Source organism: Palaemon carinicauda, chromosome 43, assembly GCF_036898095.1.
Source record: "Palaemon carinicauda isolate YSFRI2023 chromosome 43, ASM3689809v2, whole genome shotgun sequence".
NCBI lineage: Eukaryota > Metazoa > Arthropoda > Malacostraca > Decapoda > Palaemonidae > Palaemon > Palaemon carinicauda.
In genome coordinates this window covers 59,869,304-59,887,357 of record NC_090767.1, presented here as the reverse complement: position 1 = coordinate 59,887,357, position 18,054 = coordinate 59,869,304, and the positions used below count along the sequence as shown (strand labels likewise).

The following is an 18,054-nucleotide window of genomic DNA, read 5'->3' as shown; positions in this document are numbered from 1 at the left end:
GAGAGAGAGAGCACAATACATATGAGAGAGAGAGAGAGAGAGAGAGAGAGAGACTCGGACTTACTGTAGAGGAGGAGTTATGAGGCACTTGGTTGGTAGGAAACGCAGAGTTTTTACTTGGCAAGTAATATGTCGCTAAATCTTCGTCGTCTTCATCTTCTGTCGCGGCCGACAGGGGCACTCGACGCGTGTCCCCCAGGCAGCACTGCTTCTCCCTCCCTTCCGCGCTGTCCCGCGACTTTCTCGCCGTCTTCTTTGTCATCTTGCCCGCCCACAACCACCCGTTTACACAACACTGCGGACAGGGAGAGTGAGCGTTAGACGTCGAAGGGGTCGAGTCGATCGGGAGATATAAATGGTAATTGAAGACATATAAAGAAACACTGGTCAAATTTGTCAAATCATTTTAACCCTTTTACCCCCAGGCTATTTGGAAATTTCCAACCCTTAACCCGCAAGAAGTTATTTTTTTCCCAGCATATTTTGCAGTATATCTTTTTTAAATTGCTCTAACAGCCTTAATTTTCGTCATAGAGAGGTCAGGTTGGTCTCATTCTCTTGGAAAATGCCTGAAGTTTTAAAAAAAATTATCAAAAATATGAAAAAAAATAATTCTTATAGCATTTTTTTGCAAGGACGTACTGGTACGTCCATGGGGGTAAAGGGATGACTTTTGTGAAACGTACCAGTACGTCCTTTGGGGGTAAAAGGTTTAAGGTGGAGAACTTTGTCAATTTCAGACTCCAGAAATCAAAAATTGACAATTTTATATCCTAACTATTGATAAATTTGTATATCCAAGGATAAAGAAAATTGATAAATATTAATTTTGTAGAAACTATTGATAAATATGTTATGTTAATTTTATATCCCAGGATGTAGAAACTGATAAATTTATCAACCTTATACCCAAACTATCGATAAACTTGTTAATTTTATATCCCAGGAAAAAGAAACTGATAAATTTGACAATTTTACATCAAAACTATAGATAAATTTGATAATTTTATGTCCCAAGATAAAGAAACTAAAAAATTTGTCAATTTTATATCCAAACTATTGAAAAATTTGTCAATTTTATATCCAAACTATTGATAAATTTGTCAATTTTATATCCAAACTATTGATAAATTTGTTCAATTTTATATCCAAACTATTGATGAATTTGTCAAATTTATATCCAAAATATTGATAAATTTTATATCGAACCTATTGAAAAATTTGTCAATTTTATATCCAAACTTGATAAATTTAATTTTATAGCCAAACTATTGATAAATTTGTCAATTTTCTATCCAAGCTATTGATAAATTTGTCAATTTTATATCCAAACTATTGATAAATTTGTCAATTTTATATCCAAAAAATTGATAAATTTGTCAATTTTAATAAATTTTTCAATTTTATATCCAAACTATTGATAAATGTCAATTTCACACCCAAAGATCAAGAAACAATGATAAACATATAAATTTTATATCCCAGAATAAAGAAAAAATAAATCTATTTTTATACCCTAGAATAACCATTGATAAATTTAATAAATTTAATAAATTTTATATCCTAGGATAAGGAAACATTGACAGATGTATATTTTATAAGTCATAATTATCAAATTTATATCTCAAAGGCCTTAGTCTATATTCAAACCAGGATTGAAAAATTAAGCCAAAGCACAAAATCTCAGAACAAATTTAATTCCCAATATTTGAAACTTTCAAAAACTTAAAATATTATCTTAAGCTACATTACAAATAAAGCCTTATTATGTGAAATTAAGTTTAAATTCATTTAAACAAATTATTTTGTATAAGATAATTCTTATAAACTTTAAAAAAACTATAGGAACGATTAACGAATAATCGCTGTCTTCATCTTAATGTCAAATTTCATATCCTAAGATCAAGAAATATGATATAATTTATAAATTTTATAACATATAATAAAGAAAATTAAAAAATTAATTATATATCCCAAAATTCCCTTGGCTATATTCAACACAGGAATTAAAACCAAAAAGAAAAACTTGAAGATTAACGACTCCAGCATCAATCGAGTCTATCTAACCAAACTCTATAACATATAATAAAGAAAATTAAAAAATTAATCAATTATATATCCCAAAAAGGCCTTGTCTATATTAAAACCAGGAATTCAAACCGAAAAGGAAAACTTCAAGATTAACGAATCCAGCATCAATCGAGTTGATCTACCCACTACGGATGATCCGATCCTCCGTCGAACTCACCTTGACTATGGTAGAGAAATTAAAAAATTAATTATATATCCCAAAAAGGCCTTGGCTACATTCAAGCCAAGGATGAAAACCAAAAAGGAAAACTTCAAGATTAACGACTCCAGCATCAATCGAGTCGATCTACTCGCTACGGCTGACCCGACCCTCCGTCGCAACTCACCTTGACTATGGTAGAGAAGGCCTCAGAATCCGAGCTCCCTGACAGAACAATGCGGAAGAGCGGACTGTCGGTGCAGTCTTCCACTAAACACTCTTTGGCTGACAATGCATAGGACCCAAGATCTGTCGAAGGAGGATGGAAGCGACTTAGTATTTTTCTCAACTATAAACAAGAGTTTTATCTTAGGAGTGTTTTATTAGCTAGGCTGGTTCCTTGATTCCTAGAATTTAAATATTTGAAAACTTTAAAAGTTTATGAACAATTTAAAAAAAAAAAATAGTAAATCTTTCTGAAATAACAATGCAAAGGACCCAAGATCTGTCGGAGGAGGACGGAAGCGACTTTAGTATTTTTCTCGACTATAAAAGTACAAGTATTTTATTAGCTAGGCTGGTAATTTGATTGCTAGAATTTAAAACAAGACGTTGGTAGTTGCCGGGTTGTGGTGGGAAATCCCGCCTCTTTACGAGTAAACGTTAGTCTCTTTGATATTCTCCTACTTCTAAAATTAATCTTCGATATTCGCCTACTTCTAAAATTAAAAATTCAAGTAATTTATATTCTTTCTATCCATACAAACCGTTCTTTCGCACAGCTATCCCTAAACTAAGGGGTCAGTCACCTGATAAACCCTCTCCTAGGCCTTCTATCAGAGGCATACTCTTCTACATTAACCCTTTTACCCCCAGGCTATTTTGAACTTTCCAACCCTTAACACCCCAGGGTTCTTTTTCTTCAAGCACACTTTGCTATACATATAATTTTTTCAAATTGCTCTAACAGCCTTAATTTTTGTCATAGAGAGGTCAGGTTGGTCTCATTCTTTTAGAAAATGCCTGAAGTTTCTCAAAAAATTATCAAAAATATTAAAAAAAAAATGTTAATAGCAGTTTTTAGCAAGGACGTGCCAGTACGTCCATGGGGTGAAGGGAGGAGTTTTGTGAAACGTACAAGTACGTCCTTTGGGGGTAAAAGGGTTAATGGGAAAACTGAAAATCAACACAAAGTCTAGGGGGCGGGACTTCCTGCCAATGGCCGGTAACTGCAGACATCTTTTTATAAATTTAAACAGACATATTCCAGCCAAGTTAAAAGCATACTCTTAATATAGGTTTGTGTGTGCAGAAACATTTATATTCTTGTTATAAAAATAAAGATATAAGATGAGAATCTTAAAACTATCCTGGAATATTTTATCTAAAAGTTTATTGGACGTTTTGCTTGAAAGTGACCTTGACCTTTGACCTAGACCTTTGAAAATTTAATAATTTCCAGCTTTTTACAAAACAGTTAACCCCTTCCCTTAACCTTTGACCTTGACCTTCCAAAATTTAATCATTTCCAGCTTTTCATAGAACAGTTAATCCCTACTTGGTTTCATTACGATTAATACTGTGGCCGGGAAGCTGTTCACAAACACACACACAGACAAACAAACGCGCACATAAACACAAAAACAAACGCATACACAAACAAACGCGCACACAAACACAAAAACAAACGCATACACAAACAAACGCGCACACAAACACAAAAACAAACGCATACACAAACAAACGCGCACACAAACACAAAAACAAACGCATACACAAACAAACGCGCACACAAACACAAAAACAAACGCATACACAAACAAACGCGCACACAAACACAAAAACAAACGCATACACAAACAAATGCGCACACAACCACACAAACAAACGCACCTACACAAACAAAAACAAACAAATGCGCACAGAAACAAACACATACAAACAAACGCACACAAAAAAATGCACACAAAAACAAAACAAACAAAAACAAACAAACGCAAACACAAAAAAACACACACACAAACAAACAAACGCGCACACACAAACGCAAACACAAAAAACGCGGACACAAAAAACAAACAAACAAACACAAAACAAAAACACAAAAACAAACTCACCTCCTGAACTTGGCGTATGTAGGACATCTTGGCACAAAATATTAAAGTTTGGATCACATTTATGTTTGGAATTATCTGAAAAAGAGAAGAAAAAAAAAGATTAGTTTAATTCCTGGTAGATGGATGGCATCGGTAATAATGACAGGACTTGTCACTGTTGTATGCGTTCATCCTAGAATTACACCCTGTATTTCTAGTTGTCTTGGTTAATGTATGTGTAGGTATATTTGCATGTGCAGATGTATATGTATGTGTAGGTGTATGTATGTGTAAGTGTATATGTATGTGAAGATGTATATGTATGTGTAGGTGTACAGTATGTGTAGGTGTATATGTATGTGTAGGTGTATATATATGTGTAGGTGTATATGTATGTGTAGGTGTATATGTATGTGTAGATGTATATGTATGAGTAGGTGTATATGTATGTGTAGATGTATGTGTAAATGTATGTGTAGATGTATGTGTAGGTGTAGATGTATGTGTAGGTGTATATGTATGTGTAGGTGTATATGTATGTGTAGATGTATATGTATGTGTAGGTGTATATGTATGTGTAGATGTATATGTATGTGTAGGTGTATATGTATGTGTAGATGTATATATGTGTAGGTGTATATGTGTAGGTGTATATGTGTAGGTGTATATGTAGATGTATGTGTAGGTGTATATGTATGTGTAGGTGTATATGTATGTGTAGGTGTATATGCATGTGTAGGTGTATATGCATGAGCAGGTGTATTTATGTTTAGGTGTATAAATATATGTGTAGGTGTATATGTATATGTATGTGTATGTATATGTGTACGGATGATTGCGTGAACATAGACGTCTTAATAATTATCAATTAAATCTACCAGTAAATCTAATTTTTAACTTCTTAATTTCACAACCAGAATCACAACCTTGTTCCGAAGGTTCTTCCGCAGCATAACACCTATCTATTAAAATTCGGTGTAGATCAGGCTAGGGGTTTTGACGTAACCTCGCTAACAAACAGACTAGGGTGATTTTAAAACCTCCTTGGCGGAGATAAATATATATATGAAAACCAAGAGAAAAATAAACAAGTTTATTAATCCGTAACTAATGTAAGGACTCCCTCGGATGATGCAAAAACCCGAAAAAACCAGACTCCTACTGTTCCAAAGGATGTTTCCCGTAAGGTGCAAAAACAAGAAAAAACCACACTCCTCCTATTCCAAAGGATGTTTTCCGTCAAGTGCAAAAACCCGTAAAAACCAGACTCCTACCGTTCCCAAGGATTCTTTTTAGCGTAAGAAGAGGGGTAGCAGGATATCTTAGGTCTGAAATGAAGTTAAAACACAAACTACAGGATCTTCCGACCAGAGACAGCCAGTCGAAGAGCGCAGGAAGACTCGGCTGCGAGTTACAACGCGGGATCCAGACCGCGAGAGAGACGAGAAGCAAAGAGGGACACCCTTAGGGTCGTCGCTAAAGATATGGAAATGTGAAAACCAAAAATGTCAGGAAATTAACACAATGCTGGTCTCGGCTGTAAAATTATATCGACAAATGAGTCACGATAGATGTTAAAAATTACGTTAAAAAGGCAAAAAAATAATTCATATATAGCTATATTAATTCAAATTCTCACGAGTTAAAGTCGTTTATCCCGAAGTTTAAATGTCGGACCGATTTTCCACCGTTCGCTAGTCTAGGGCCTAAGAGAGCACTTTTTTTTTTTTTGCTCCTTACGACTTAGCTATCCAGCTCCGTCAAAACATACCTTGCATCGATATCCACCTGTCGCAGGAGCAAAAATGATTCGAGTGGACCCCCAAGTCGCGAGAAATTATCCGGCAATACCGAACTACATTTCGATACGGACGTATATTCGAGACATTTTTTTATGCAGCTATAAACCCCAGTGAACATTAACTAGCGGAGAGGACCCGTTTGTTATCTCCATGATAAAAACAACTTTGATGCTGTTATTTCCTTATCTGGGAGATAGCGTCACCAGATGCCTATCAGCTGTTTTTATCGTGTTTAGCCTTGGCATGTATCTACCGTGTTGATTACCTACACCCTCCGTTGATGAGAATAACGAATTTGAAATACCTCAAGGGAATAACAGCCTTATATATTGCGTTCGATCTACCGGAATCCAGACATATATGATTCTATCTTTGTCTTCTTACCAATTGGATTAAGCTACAAGATGAGATCTTGCAGTAATTTTAGTATTCTGGAAGCATTTTAAACGTAATATATGCTGTCCGAGCAAAGATCCGGCAGTAATTTCAGTCTTCCCGAAGCTTTATAAACGTTATGGATGCAATTATCTGGCAGTAATTCTATTCTTCTCATAGTATTTTAAACGAAGATGATGTACGAGATTAAAACTCTGGCAGTAATTCTATTCTTCTCATAGCATTTTAAACGAAGATGATGTACGAGATTAAAACTCTGGCAGTAATTCTATTCTTCTCATAGCATTTTAAACGAAGATGATGTACGAGATTAAAACTCTGGCAGTAATTCTATTCTTCTCATAGCATTTTAAACGAAGATGATGTACGAGATTAAAACTCTGGCAGTAATTCTATTCTTCTCATAGCATTTTAAACGAAGATGATGTACGAGATTAAAACTCTGGCAGTAATTCTATTCTTCTCAAAGCATTTTAAACGAAGATGATGTACGAGATTAAAACTCTGGCAGTAATTCTATTCTTCTCATAGCATTTTAAACGAAGATGATGTACGAGATTAAAACTCTGGCAGTAATTCTATTCTTCTCATAGCAATTTAAACGAAGATGATGTACGAGATTAAAACTCTGGCAGTAATTCTATTCTTCTCATAGCAATTTAAACGAAGATGATGTACGAGATTAAAACTCTGGCAGTAATTCTATTCTTCTCATAGCATTTTAAACGAAGATGATGTACGAGATTAAAACTCTGGCAGTAATTCTATTCTTCTCAGCATTTTAAACGAAGATGATGTACGAGATTAAAACTCTGGCAGTAATTCTATTCTTCTCATAGCATTTTAAACGAAGATGATGTATGAGATTAAAACTCTGGCAGTAATTCTATTCTTCTCAGCATTTTAAACGAAGATGATGTATGAGATTAAAACTCTGGCAGTAATTCTATTCTTCTCATAGCATTTTAAACGAAGATGATGTATGAGATTAAAACTCTGGCAGTAATTCTATTCTTCTCAGCATTTTAAACGAAGATGATGTATGAGATTAAAAATATAAGTTATTTTTAGACGAGTGACAATTTTAAAATGGATCACCCCCGTATGAATTACTAAACAAAATTTATTCGACTTGTCACAATCTTTTCGCTGAAGGTTTGACCTCTCAAGTGGCAAGTGAAATTTTTGTTGTTAATTGCACTTAAACTCTATTTTCTTAGGGATCCATTTCACTAGCTAAGTATGAATTATGTTAAATAACAAGGCCGTCACAAGCCCTTCATCATCTCCTACGCCTATTGACGCAAAGGACTACAGATTAGACTCCTTCAGTCGTGTCTATCTCAAGCTTTTAAATTAATACTTTTCCATTCATCATCTACTCCCCGCTTCACAGTCCTCACCCATGTAGGCCTGGGTCTTACAACTCTTCTAGTTTTAACTTCTTACTAGAAGTTTTAGTTCATAATCATCATCGATTCTTACGCCTATCGACGCAAATAGCCTCGGTTCGATTTCACCAGTCATCTATATCTTGAAGCTTTTAAATCAATACTTCTCCATGCATCATCATCTACTTCACACTTCATAGTCCTCAGCCATGTAGGCCTGGGTCTTCCAACTCTTCTAGCTATAACTTCATACTAGAAGATATAGCCAATAAGATTAATCTTGTATATATGTCAACAATGAATATTTTTAAGCCAAACGAAACTTCGGCAACGCGTTCTTTCCTATTTGTGATCAACGTAGATTCGGAAAGTCTAGCGGCTTGGGTTTCTGATAATTTAGTTTGGATTAAAGATGGGACGAGATTATTAAATTTAATTCTATATTGAAATGATTTAAATTATAAAATTAACTTCCAAGAAAAGGTGGATTTTGAGAAGTATAAAATCAGCATGTGAAAAAATCTAAAGCTATTTTGACTGATAGAAGAAAAATTTCGGTTGACAAAATGATTAAAGGTCTGATGATCCAGCCACGACAAAATGGCTAGGGTCGCGGGCTCGGACCGAGGAGCAGACGTCGCATACCGACCTATTTGTATTGAAGTTTTGTAACGTTACTAACAATGGAATATCGAAAGAAAATCTAAATTGTATTATAAGGCTGATTAAACATTATAAAGCACTTACGATTCAACAAACAGACGTGGCAAAAGTAATATTCAAAGACGAAGCCGGATTCTTGAAGAGATATCCTAGTCTCTTAACATTTACAGAACCCCAGACTTGAACGTTCTTAAATAACTTCTATTATTAGTTATTCAAACTTTGGTTTTAAAATATATAACAAGCATAAAGGTGTTCTTCATAAATAAATTAGCACCAGGTCTACATGGCTGAGGACTATAAAGTGTGAAGTAGGAGATGATGAATGGAGAAGTATCGATTTAAAAGCTCCAAGATAGAGACGACTGGCGAAATCTAACCGAGGCCCTTAGCGTCAATAGGCGTGGGAGATGATTATGATTTATAAATTAGGAAAATAAGGTTCATAGAACATTATTGGTTATTCCCTTTTGTATCTTTTATCTAAAAACTAACCATACAAACGACTTGGAAAAATATAGGCCGACTGTATAAACACGATGCTGCTTAGGAAAAAGTTAAAACTGTACTAGGTCCTTAACTTAGAAACTAGTAGGTTCAAAGAAGCCGTTTTTAAGTCTAAGGGACAGTGACATTGCCCCAAGCAGGACAATGCCCTAGAGACAAACCATTTATATGATCAGCGCCCAAGACCCTTTCCACCCATGCTAGGACCCAGGGGGGAGGGGGGCAGACGCCTGCCTGCTTATGACTCGGCAGATAGACATATAGGTTCCCCCAAACCCCACCAACCTTAGCTGGCAAGGATCATAAGGTTGCAGACACTAAAGGACCTAACGAGTCTGAACAGGACTCTAACCCCCACTGGTAAACACCATTTAGAAACGCAGGATGCTATAAGCACAAGGACTCCAATGGGGAAAAATAGCCCTGTGAGGAAAGGAAATAATGAAAGATAGAATAGCATGCCTGACAGTACCCTCAAGCAAGAGAACTCTATTCTAAGATGCAATATCATTACTATATTACTAGCTAAGCTACAACCTTAATTGGGAAAGCAGGATGTTATAAGCCCAAGGACTCCAATGGGGAAAAATAGCCCAGTGAGGAAAGGAAATAAGGAAACATTCATGTGACTGAGTGTACCCTTGCAACATCATTATTATTATTATTATTAATTGCTAAGCAACAACCCTAGTTGGAAAGCAGGATGCTATAGGCCCCACAAGGACTCCAACTGGAGAAAATAGCCCAGTGAGGAAAGGAAATAAGGAAAAAGTGTCCTTGAGTGTACCCTCAAGCAAGAGAACTCTATCCAAAGACAGTCGAAGACCGTGGTACAGAATTTATGGCCCTACTACAAGAGGTGCTTTCTAATTATTATTACTATTATTATTACTAGCCAAGCTACAACCCTAGTTGGAAAAGCAATAGCCCAGTGAGGAAAGGAAATAAGGAAATAAATAAATGATTAGAATGATTTATTGTTAATTTATTCTCAAAACAGTAACAACGTCAAAACAGCTATGTCCCATATAAACTATTAACAACATCAAAAACAGACATGTCATATATAAACTATAAAAAGCCTCATGTCTGTCACTTCAAAAGCATAGTTTCCAATCACGTACAATACGGCAAAAGCGAAAACAACTGTATACAGGACTAATATATACAAGCAACACCTGGGATATTATCAAAACTAGCAGCTGGCATTAACAGGCTTCCAATTCCAAGCTGTGAACAGATTATTATTACTTGCTTCGCTACAACCCTATAGTCAATTCTTTTTAGCGAGGCAGATTTGCACCCACTCGCTAGGGCGCCCTTTTAGCTCAGAAAAGGTTTCCTGATATCTGATTGGTTAGAATTATCTCGTCCAACCAATCAGCGATCAGGAATCTTTTCCGAGCTAAAAGGGCACCCTCGCGAGTGGGTGCAAATCTGCCTCGGTAAAAAGAATTGAGTATAGTTGGAAAAGAAGGATGCCATAGCCTCGGTACCATGGTCTTCCACTGTCTTGGGGTCGAGTTCTCTTGCTTGAGGGTACACTCAAGCATACTATCTTATTTCTCTTCCTATTTAGTTAAAATTTTTATATTTTATATAGGAAATATTGATTTTAATGTTAGTTCTTAAAATATTTTCTTTGTCTTTGTTTTATTTCCTCACTGGGCTATTTTCCCTGTTGGAGCCCCTGGGCTTATAGCATCCTACTTTTTCAACTAGGGTTGTAGGTTAGCAAATAATAATAATAAAATCCCAAGGTCTCCAACAGAGAAAATGCCCCAGTGAGGAAAGAAAATAAGGATATAAACTTTGATACCCTATATTTTTCATTCAAGAATTCTTATATATACAGTAGCTTATTTCATTTCCTCACTGGGCTATTTTTCCCTCTGAGCCGTAGGGCTTACAGCATCCTGCTTATCCAACTAGGGTTGTAGCTTAGCTAATAGTAGCTTTTAGTACGCCGTATGAAAATCCTACGATATAATTTAATGTGTTTTGAATAACTCTAGAATTTACATATATGGAATATGCAATTATGATATAATTTTGCAATACTCATGTTATACCAATCCCATTTTTATAGTTTACCGAAAGCTATTATCATTATAGTCCGTTTCTTTTAGCCAGGCAGATTTGCACGGAGTCGCAGTGGTGCCCTTTTAGCTCGGAAAAGTTTCCTGATCGCTGATTGGTTAGAATTATCTCGTCCAACCAATCAGCGATCAGGAAATTTTTCCGAGCTAAAAGGGCACGGCTGCGAGTCAATGCAAATCTGCCTCGCTAAAAGAAATTGACTATAGTTATCCATTGAGACGTGTAAATGCCTCTGTCTGTCTGTTGATTGAGACTGAAAACGTAAACAAAAGGAAGTTTCACCTTTTGGCTACCTTAAGAAAAGCACGACATAAAATCAGTTTTATATTGCGTATATTGAATTTCTAACGATACAACAAGTAAAACAACATTAGTAATACCATATTTACATACATTACAAATACTATTGTCTATTAACCCTTTCGCCCCCGAAGGACGTACCGGTACGTTCTTGCAAAACACTTTACATGCTTTTGATAACTTTATGAGAAATTTCAGGCATTTTCCAAAAGAATGAGACCAACCTGACACCTCTATGATGAAAATTAAGACAGTTAGAACAATTTGAAATAAATATATAGCAAAATGTGCTCGAAATTTAACCTTACCTCGGGGGTAAAAGGGTTAATTTGTGCATTATCTTTGATAGGTTAAAATCAGCTGACATTGTTTACATTTTTCCAGACTGTCTAGCATGGAAAAAGTTTATTAACCCTTTTACCCCCAGGCTCTTTGGAAATTTTCAACCCTTAACCCCCAGGGGGTTATTTTTTCCCAGCACATTTTGCAGTATATTTTTTTTAAATTGCTCTAACAGCCTTAATTTTTGTCATAGAGAGGTCAGGTTGGTCTCATTCTCTCGGAAAATGCCCGAAGTTTCTCAAAAAATTATCAAAAATATGAAAAAAAAAAAATTTTATAGCATTTTTTTGGAAGGACGTACCGGTACGTCCATGGAGGTAAAGGGATGAGTTTTGTGAAACGTACCAGTACGTCCTTTGGGGTAAAAGGGTTAAAGTAATCTATAGTCACCAAGACATGGTCCGTTTTATGCAGAATCCGTTACCAGTCCATTGTTGTGAAATTTACTGTACTGGCCAGAAAGACCATTAATATTTAGAATGTCGTCAAAATTATGGTAACATAAGTCAGACACGATTCTCTAGTTAACGTAGTCAATAGAATTCTGTGTAGGAGAGTTTTCTGTCACCTTGGCAACACCTCAACTAAGAGGGAGACACAGGTAATTTAAAAAGACCGGAAGAGACCGCAGGCGACCTGGGCAGTTGTCGAAATTCAACCTGGGTGAACGACCTTTATTTGATCTACTTTTCACCTTATATTATTATCATTATTTCTATTACTTGCTAAGCTACAACCCTAGTTGGACAAGCAGGATGCTATAAGCCCAAGGGCTCCAACAGGAAAAATAGCCCAGTGAGGAAAGGAAATAATGAAACAGATAGAATAGCATGCCTGAGTGTACCCTCAAGCAAGAGAACTCTACCCTAAGATGCAATATCATTACTTTATTACAAGGCAAAGCTACAAGCCTAGTTGGAAAAGCTCTTTTAGTTAGTGTGTATTCAACTCGCATTCGGTGTGTATTCAACCCCCTTTTCTGTGTGTATTCAATCCCCTTTTAGTGTGTATTCAACCCATTTCGGTGTGTATTCAACCCATTTCGGTGTGTATTCAACCCATTTCAGTGTGTATTCATCTGCCCTCAGTGTATTCAACCCCCTTTTTCAGCATGTAATCAAGCAATTTCCAGTGTAAATTCAACCCCTTTAGGTGTATTCAACTTTTTGGTGTATTCAACCCCTTTCAGTGTGTATTCAAACCCTCTTGCAGTGTATTTAACAGCTTTTGTGTATGCAATACTCTTCAAGTGTGTATTCACCCCTTCTGAGTGTGTATTTAGTGTTATAAAATTTAATTACTATAGAATGTTAACTTTTTCTTTATAACAATAACTTTTTAACGCTGAAAACGATAAATATCGCAACCCCATAGGTATACGGTTAAAGGAGTCGACCTACCACAAGTAATAAAAAAAACTACGGATTTCCGACAAAAGAATCACTAAAATTATAGTAGCCGAACAACCATAAATAAACTCTAGCATTTAATTTCTCCTACCAGTTTACTGTACTATTCTATAATTTTACCGACCATAACCCAGTCCACTGGTCTATTCAAAACATTTTTCCCTGTTGGAGCCCTTGGGCTTATAGCATCTTGCTTTTCCAACTAGGATTGTAGCTTGGCAAGTAATAATAATAATATCCAGTCTATTCAACCTTAAACCCTTCAAATTAACACCTATCTAAGACAAGTCTGTCCTATCCCAATCGTTGGGTCACCTGGTCTGCCGCTCGCATAGAAAACATGAATCTTACCTAAACGTTAACGTCGTCACAAACAATTCGGCTTATTTACGTTTGTTATTAAATGCTAAGCTACAACCCTAGATGGAAAAGCAGAATGCTATAAGACCAGGGGTCCCAACAGGGAAAATAGCCCAGTGAGGAAAGGAAAGAAGGAAAAATAAAATATTTTAAGAAGAGTAATATCAAAATAAATATTTCCTATATAAACTATAAAAACTTTAACAAAACAAAAGGAAGATAAACTAGATAGAAGTGTGCCTGAATGTACCCTCAAGCAAGAGAACTCTAACCTAAGACAATGGAAGCATGGTACAGCAGCTATGGCACTACCCAAGACTAGATAACAATGGTCTGACTTTGGTGTCCTTCTCCTGGAAGAGCTGCTTACCATAGCTAAAGAGGCAAACTTCCAATATTAGAGTACTGGTTTGCCTCGCACGCAACTGTAAGGGCGTATGTAAGACGACGGCCGTGCCCTATAACTAATTCAAACCCTATCGCTAAGGTAAATAGGTAAGGACATAGAATGTATGTTAGGTTAGGCGGGGAAGTTTAGTGTTCTATGGACGTGTTCCGATCCGTCATTATACAAAGGCTCACGATGATATATCTCCCAGATTAATTTCTGGGAAGCATTATATATTGCGCTGCAAAATTAGCCACATCGGCAAATATAACAGCGGATGAAAATTTTATATATTAACCCTTTTACCCCCAGGCTCTTTGGAAATTTCCAACCCTTAACCCCCAAGGGGTTATTTTTTTCCCAGCACATTTTGCAGTACATTTTTTTTTAAATTGCTCTAACAGCCTTAATTTTTGTCATAGAGAGGTCAGGTTGGTCTCATTCTCTTGGAAAATGCCTTAATTTTCTCAAAAAATTATCAAAAATATGAAAAAAAAAATTTTATAGCATTTTTTTGCAAGGACATACCGGTACGTCCATGGGGGTAAAAGGACGAGTTTTGTGAAACGTACCAGTACGTCCTTTGGGGGTAAAAGGGTTTAAGCAACTTTTAATAATGTTTATATGGCTATATATATTTTTTCATTTACATTTATTTTGAACTAAAACCATTTGATCGAATAAATAAAAGGAATAACGAGAAAATACTCGGACAAAGAACTAAGAAGGCATATATCATAATCATTATTATAAGCCAAGCTACAACCCTAATTGGAAAAGCAAGAAGCTATAATCCCAATGAATCATACATGGAAAAATAGCCCAGTGAGGAAAAGGAAAATAGGAAATATAACTATGAGACAAGCAACAAAAAATTAAAATAATATTCTAAGAAGTAATAACATTAATAAATCTATATTTTCATTATTATTATTACTAGCCAAGCTACAACCTTAACTGGAAAAGCAGGATACAAAAATGACTCCAAAAGGGGAAAAATAGCCCAGTGAGGAAAGCAAACAAGGAAATAAACTACAATAGAAATAATGACCCATTTATATAACATTACTTATTATTATTACTAGCCAAGCTACAACCTTAATTGGAAAAGCAGGATGTAAAAATGTCTCCAACAGGGGAAAAATAGCCCAGTGAGGAAAGCAAACAAGGGTATAAACAAACAATAGAAGTAATGACCCATTAAAATAACACTACTTATTATTACTAGCCAAGCTACAACCTTAATTGGAAAAGCAGGATATAAACTCAATGACTCCAACAGGGGAAAAATAGCCCAGTGAGGAAAGCAAACAAGGATATAAACAAACAATAGAAGTAATGAACCATTAAAATAACATTAAATATTATTATTACTAGCCAAGCTACAACCTTAATTGGAAAAGCAGGATATACAAAATGACTCCAGCAGGGGAAAAATAGCCCAGTGAGGAAAGAAAACAAGGAAATAAACAAACTACTATTAAAATAAAATTACTTATTATTATTACTAGCCAAGCTACAACCTTAATTAGGAAAGCAGGCTAATATAAAAATAATGCTTCCAACAGGGGGAAAATAGTCCAGTGAGGAAAGAAAACAATGAAATAAAATAAAATACGAGAACTATTGACCAATTAAAATAACATTATTATTACTAGCCAGGCTACAACCCTAATTGCAAAAGAAGTATGTTATAAAACTAATGATTCCAACAGGGAAAACAGTCCAGTGAGGAAAGCAAACAAGGAAATAAACTATAGGAGAATTAATATACAATTAAAAACATTATACGAACAAAACGTTAAAATAAGATTTTTCATATAAACGTATAGAAAAAAAAGGGACGGAAAATTCCCATCGATCTACAATTACTCCAATTTAGTTTCTCATAATGACAATAAATAAAATGTCTCGATAAATCCTAAGGCGCTCGGAATACTTCCGCAAGGGTTAGAAAGTTCCGATAGAATTAATAAAATAATAAAATGGTTAAAAGGGTCACTCGCGAGACCATAGTTATTAACGGCTATATTGCACGGATGGTATTAACCCATAAGGTCGGTTGGTTTAGGGGTTTACTGTGGACGGTGTACGGGTAAACATTTAACAGTAGGTTTGAGAGAGAGAGAGAGAGAGAGGAGAGAGAGAGAGAGAGAGAGAGAGAGAGTACGTAAATAGATGACCTACAGGGTAATAAACCAACGAGAGAGAGAGAGAGAGAGAGAGAGAGAGAGAGAGAGAGAGAGAGAGGAGAAGAGAGAGAGAGAGAGAGATAAATAGATGACCTACAGGGTAATAAACAGAGAGAGAGAGAGAGTACGATAGGTAAATACAAAAATAAAAACAATAGCGTAACCTTATTAATATGAGAGAGAGAGAGAGAGGAGAGAGAGAGAGAGAGAAGAGAGAGAGAGAGAGAGAGAGAGAGAGAGATAAATAGATGACCTACAGGGGTAATAAACAGAGAGAGAGAGAGAGAGTACGATAGGTAAATACAAAATAAAAACAATAGCGTAACCTTAATATATATGAGAGAGAGGAGAGAGAGAGAGAGAGAGAGAGAGAGAGAGAGAGAGAGAGAGAGAGAGAGAGAGAGAGAGAGAGAGAAGGAAGACGCAGGTAGGTAAAAACACCCCTCGAAGTATACCTCCGACGGGATATATATTCCAACCCTTTCGTAATACGATTCCCACCCCTTAACCCACACGATTCCGAAAGGTCTCCATTCCCGATTCCCTCAAACGATTCCCGAAATTCCCAAAATAAATAAATAAATTCCGAATTCTCCCTCAACCCCTTCTCCCCCCCCCCAAGATGGAGACTACCAACACTACTTCAGACGTTATTTATCACTGATTGAGGTCCTTCGGAGGCTTATTTCTTCTCCCGCCGGAGTCTTGGATCACTAAGGTTGATTCAGGTTGTAGCTAGGAGGCTTTAAAAGTCCCTGGGGGTCTTACTATTCGCCATGGAACTCTTCACTATGGCTGATTGAGTAGGTCTTGGGCAGCCATTACCAGAGTTTAACACTGGGGAAGGAGGTGGTTCGAGACCGAGTTCGAATCAATCGTTCGTTTATTCCTTTAAATAATTCGATTCATTTTTACGATTTAGTCATTTATAAATACATTTACTTACATTTATTAATATATAAATTAATTTAATGCTTTTTTAAATATAAATCAACTAAAAATTCCTTATTTTAATATATAAAAATATGTTAAAACCTCAAGTTTCGAATAGTTCATAATCAAATGCTTCGTTCGTCGAAGTGTTTCGAACAGTTCTAGCCTCGGCCAGGCCCCCTAGGTGAAGTAAAGTAAAAAAAAATGCTTATATATATCTTAAAAAGATGTTTATATATATGAATTATTAATAAACTAGTATTTTATATTCTAAAATAACAATTTATTGGTATTTTATATCCTAAAATACGGTGCAGTTCTAGCCTCGGCCAGGTCCCCTAGGTGAAGTTAAAGTAAAAAAAAAATGCTTATATATATCTTAAAAAGAAGTTTATATATATGAATTGATAATAAACTAGTATTTTATATTCTAAAATAACTATTTATTGATATTTTATATCCTAAAATACCGTAGAAATAATAAAACGAAAATAAAAACCTCTCTAATTTTCGCGATATTTTCACCCTTCCAAAAAACAGCCGAGGCGTACAACCTAACCTGCCAGATGTACGATGTATACCATTGTATTTTCTCTTCTATACGTTTATTAATTCATTGATGGTTAATTAATTAATATATATTTATAAATTAACGTTATTTAATGACGTATATAAATTAAATAACGTTTAAATAACGCAAATAACGCCGCAATTGCAAACGCTTGGAATGCGATAGTTTAACCCCTGACGGCCCCCACATAACCAAACTTGGAACTCTATGTGTTGCTTAGCGTCTCTCTCGTGTACATACGTACACGGCCGTACACGGATAGACGTACATGACGTGTAGATGCGTTTATATGTGCACGCAGACAGTATACACTCACGTACACACACACGGAGATTGGGCTCCGAACGTACGGCAAAATATATACGGCGCATCTC

General features: G+C 35.7%; 1 protein-coding gene across 1 annotated transcript in view; it reads right to left on the bottom strand.

Annotated features, from left to right (window-relative positions):
* gw (trinucleotide repeat containing adaptor protein gawky) overlaps nucleotides 1–17,029 on the bottom strand; it is a 39,010-nt gene extending 21,981 nt beyond the window's left edge. Inside the window, 4 exon segments of the mRNA XM_068366147.1 lie at nucleotides 65–295; nucleotides 2,418–2,539; nucleotides 4,348–4,422; nucleotides 16,945–17,029. Coding sequence (XP_068222248.1) covers nucleotides 65–295; nucleotides 2,418–2,539; nucleotides 4,348–4,422; nucleotides 16,945–16,954 — 438 coding nt within the window. The 5' untranslated portion in view covers nucleotides 16,955–17,029.
* Nucleotides 17,030–18,054: the final 1,025 nt, after the last annotated feature.